This window comes from Brassica napus, chromosome C4 (genome assembly GCF_020379485.1).
Source record: "Brassica napus cultivar Da-Ae chromosome C4, Da-Ae, whole genome shotgun sequence".
In the NCBI taxonomy this organism is placed as follows: Eukaryota; Viridiplantae; Streptophyta; class Magnoliopsida; order Brassicales; family Brassicaceae; genus Brassica; species Brassica napus.
In genome coordinates, this window is record NC_063447.1 from 2093805 (window position 1) to 2098207 (window position 4403).

Consider the following 4403-nt stretch of genomic DNA (forward strand, 5'->3'; position numbering starts at 1 on the left):
TTGAAATTTGAAGTGGTTTGATTAATTATGAGATTTTAGATGAATTTGAGAATTTGGTGTGATTTTTGTTGAATCATTGTAAAATACTATCTAAAACTATAAGATTTAGATTTTATTTCTGTAACTAAAAAATTCGTCCCAAACATTATATAAATACTTTCAACTATTTAATTTTTTTTCAATAATAATAAATTTAAAAATATTTATTAAATGACAAATCTAATACAGTAAATTCTATAGTGTTTTTTTTAATTCATATTTGAATGACAGAAAATTTGTCATTCTAATCCAAATCAACTCATGCTTATTGTTGAATACATCCCTTAGAAGATTTCACTACCACCGTCATGAACTAAAAGCTGTCAGCCTGTATCATATCATTTGTCAATCTTAAAATTGACATGCAGCCATTTAATTATTTCCTATATGCCTTATGTGGTGACTACATTTCAGAATTTCATTCATTTTGGCAATTTACGTATCAGTTTTTACTAAAATTTTATTTTTTTACTCGGTGTATTATTTTATCTAGCTCGATCTAATCTCTCGGAACGATTATTTTTGGGATGTAGTGTGAACTTGAAATTTATTAACAAAAAAGTGAAACGGAAATACAGTTTGTGGCATTTTATATCGAAAATTAACCAATAAATGATTGTAAAATCAAATCGTGAGGAAATATATAGGTTGTTGGAAAAACAAAATTAAGAAACAAAAATAGACTGACGTTTACAAAGTTGACAAAAAAAAACAATAGACTGATGTTTGACATGCATAGCTGCTAGCTAGGTATTAGTGTGGCGGTTTAAATGATTTGCCATTTATGTGCTTTTAGATGACTGAAACGGTAAGGATGGTTGGTGAATTTAGGGAAGAGAGTGTGCTTGATACTTTGAATCTGAATCACGTCGTACTAAGGGTATTTATTTCTTCTTATTCCATATACATTTAACCTAATTTATTGCGATCGTCAGTTTTCATTTTTTTTAACGGCTAATTTATTAACAAAATATGCTTCTTATAGTATTACTTTATTTGATGCCACTACATGGTTTTTTATAATTAATATTTTATTTTTATAAATAATTTTATCAATATATTATTTTTTCTAAATTTTATCAATATTTCATTTTTCTAAATTACCTATACTTTTCTAGATCCAAACATTGTTATTTTATTCATAGATAACTATTATCTCATCAATACATTTTATGAATAAATAAAATCCATAATTTTTATTCTTTTTTAAAATATCATTATATATTTTCAATGTGACTTCACAAATTAATGCACTTCTTATTTTACCTCTTATTAAGGCTAAAAACATTGAATTGTAGCCACCATTATACATTTGTGTCTTTTAAATTAAATATGCATGAAATTTATTAAATTGGTATTGTAGAGAAATTTTTGTAGGGGCTTTAAATATTTGAAAAGTTTGAAAGCTTAGTTTAGTGGTTTGACTGAAAATCGTTAATTTTTTATACCATGAAGTCCAAGTTTCAAATCTCAGACAAGATTAATTATATAAATTAATGGAGAAAATATTTTTCAAACGATATTCAACATACTGCAAGTAAAATTGTTAGACATGAATCTTTCTAGTAAAACAGATCAAAATGATAATGATTTATGTGAATTATCATAATACAAATAAAATATTTGTTATAAAATTTTCTATGTAATATTTTTTTATAGTTTATAGTAACATAATTAACCGGTATTAATAAAATAATTATGCCGATAGTATGAATCTTCTCGTTTCCATATTACCATCTGGATTTGTGTGTCTAATCCAAGAGAGTGCTTATGCTTCAATATTCGTCATTTGTGTACGATCCAATCAAATTTATCCATTGAAACCAGTTGGTGTTAAATGACACTTAATATTACAAGGTTAACAAAGGAGGGTATGAGTGATTGCGTCCGTGGGAGAATGTTTAACTAGAGTTTTAATAGACGGAGGAGCATTGGCTGGTAAAAACTGAATTTTGCTTGCGATGGGAATTTCAGAGTTTCATTGATGGTGTTAATTAGTCATAGTATGAAGATCACAAATGTGTTGTAAAGTAGTTATGAAAAGAGATAAATATGGGCATCTTCAATCCATAAAAACATTTTGGTGTCAAAGCTACACTATTTTAATGTAATTTTAGTATTAACAGCTTGTGCACCCATACTTGGTGTGAAAGCTACATTATTTCAATGCAATATTTCAATTTCATTTTGTATTATGGTTTAAATATTGCATTGAAAATATAAAAAAAATACATTTGAAAAATAATAAGAATAAACAATATACTTCTTATAAAAAGAAATTAAAGCACTCATCAAATTAATACACCAAATTATGGACAAAAAAAAATAATATACCAAATTGTTAAAACAAGAAAAGGAGCATGAAATTTCGAAGAGAAATAAAATATCTAAAACATGTAAAGAAAAAAACTCAAAGGAAAATACTTTGTGACCATATTAAAAGAAAAAGAATATACTTGTGTGTTCGAGTCCCGGCCACTAGAAAATTAATATTTCAGCATCGTTAGGAGCAAGAGATCGACACGTAGCAACACGTGGTCTGGACCACTTTTGTGGAGCCATTATAGTCCTTTATAATTCAAAGAATATACTTGTGTGTCGAGGACAAATGAACCAATGGAAAATCCAATTTAATCTGTCTCCTGGACACCGAAGTGCAGTGTTAAAAAAAAAAGACATCAAAAGGCGATTCACCGTTGTCCAGTGTCTGTGTGGTTCCACAGTAAACCCACTAATTAAAAAGGAATCATATTAGTTTTCAATTTTAAAAACAGAGTTTAGTAAATAAACAAGGGAACTCATAAACAAGCGGGTAGCTGATAAAGGTATTATTAATACATATGAACAAGTGGCTTATTTCATTTAACGGGTATTTTCGTCATAAATTGGTTCAGATCTAATATCGAGTGTAGTATTTAACCCCTCTCTGTACTTCACCAATTTTTGTTTAATTAGTTTATAATTTTAAATACATCATGATATTGTATAGTTTTTTTTCATACATCATTTGGTAGTTTAAAAAGTTCAATATTTAATCTCCCCACAAAGTGTTATATAACAAAAATGGGAATAGACATTTAGTTACGGAAAGATGAGACTGATAAACAGAAATGTATACATGCACAATTGCACATAAATATATAAACTGCATTTATATAGAGCACTTTAAAAGAAAAGTCCGAGATCTATCACATGAGACCATCTTACACGAAGCTAAAAGCCCTTAATTTGCTCCGTACATACATAAATATATATATAGACACTTTTATACATGTTTGTGAAATGGATATACATCTGTACGGTCGGTGCGGAAGTCTGCGACACCACTCATCAGGGTTCAAGAGGTTCTACCGAGAGGCTAGGCTCATTAGAAGGAGAAAAGGCCAAGAAAATTAGGAGAATCATGAGGAGGAGAGGGAGCAGGAGGAGCGTGGCTGGAGGCGGTGGAAGCGGTGGAAGGAACGGTGGCAGAATCAGAAGAAGCAGAGAGACAAAGAGAAGAACTGCGACGGATCTCGCCGTGATCAAAGAACTTCCGGTCAAACCCATCGGCTTGGGTGTGATATCAACTCTCAGCCGTTGATTATGTACCCTCATTTTTCATGAGTAGTAGTTTATCTACAAAATAAATACTTTTGTTCTTTTGGTTTAGTGACTTATAATCCTTCTGCGGTCTCTCTACCTTTGTCTCTCTGTGGCTCTCTACTTATAGTGTGGGAAATTGGGATAGTTGGAATATCTACGTCCATAAATGTTTATATTCTTGTCCGGTATATTTTTTACTTAGAAGTGTACATTTTCCATAATTACAACCTACACATTGTAATAAATCAATGTAACATGTAAAAAATAGTTTACAATTTTTAAGAGGTTTTCAATTTGATTAATATTTGGCAAAATATTTTACTTAACCAATTTAATTTGTTTATTAACTTTATAAAAAAACTTCTAGAAGAATAAAGTCATAAAGCTAAACAAGTTAGCAAAAAGAAGAAGAAGCTAAACTAATATTTTACTGCAAGCAACGTGAAGAGGTAGATGCATGAACATCCCAAGCTTTATCGGTATGTTGACGGTGACCGGAGGCTGAAGTACTTTTCTGTACATTGTTTTTGAAGTTCCCAAGGCGGTTCTTTGTCTAAATTCGCCTTCTTTAGAAAATCACAAATCTGACATAAAAACAATACATGATTATATACTGCATCTAATAAAACATTTAGACTTTATTATATGATATCACAAAATAATAATGATAAATTTAAATTTTACCAGAAATTTGATTCTACTTTTCAAATTTATATTTAAAAGATAATCATTTTTATGAATAACTAAATGTATGATCAAAAAGACTAAACTAACTCTAC

At 29.3% G+C, this 4403-nt stretch overlaps 1 protein-coding gene across 1 annotated transcript; it reads right to left on the bottom strand.

The window, feature by feature from the left end:
- Positions 1 to 3165: 3165 nt before the first annotated feature.
- LOC106395017 (protein ORGAN SIZE RELATED 1) lies at positions 3166 to 3744 on the bottom strand. The gene has a single exon (XM_013835550.3). It carries the CDS (start codon positions 3634 to 3636, stop codon positions 3370 to 3372), a length of 267 nt encoding a protein of 88 aa, XP_013691004.1. The 5' UTR covers positions 3637 to 3744; the 3' UTR covers positions 3166 to 3369.
- Between the last annotated feature and the right edge of the window lie 659 nt (positions 3745 to 4403).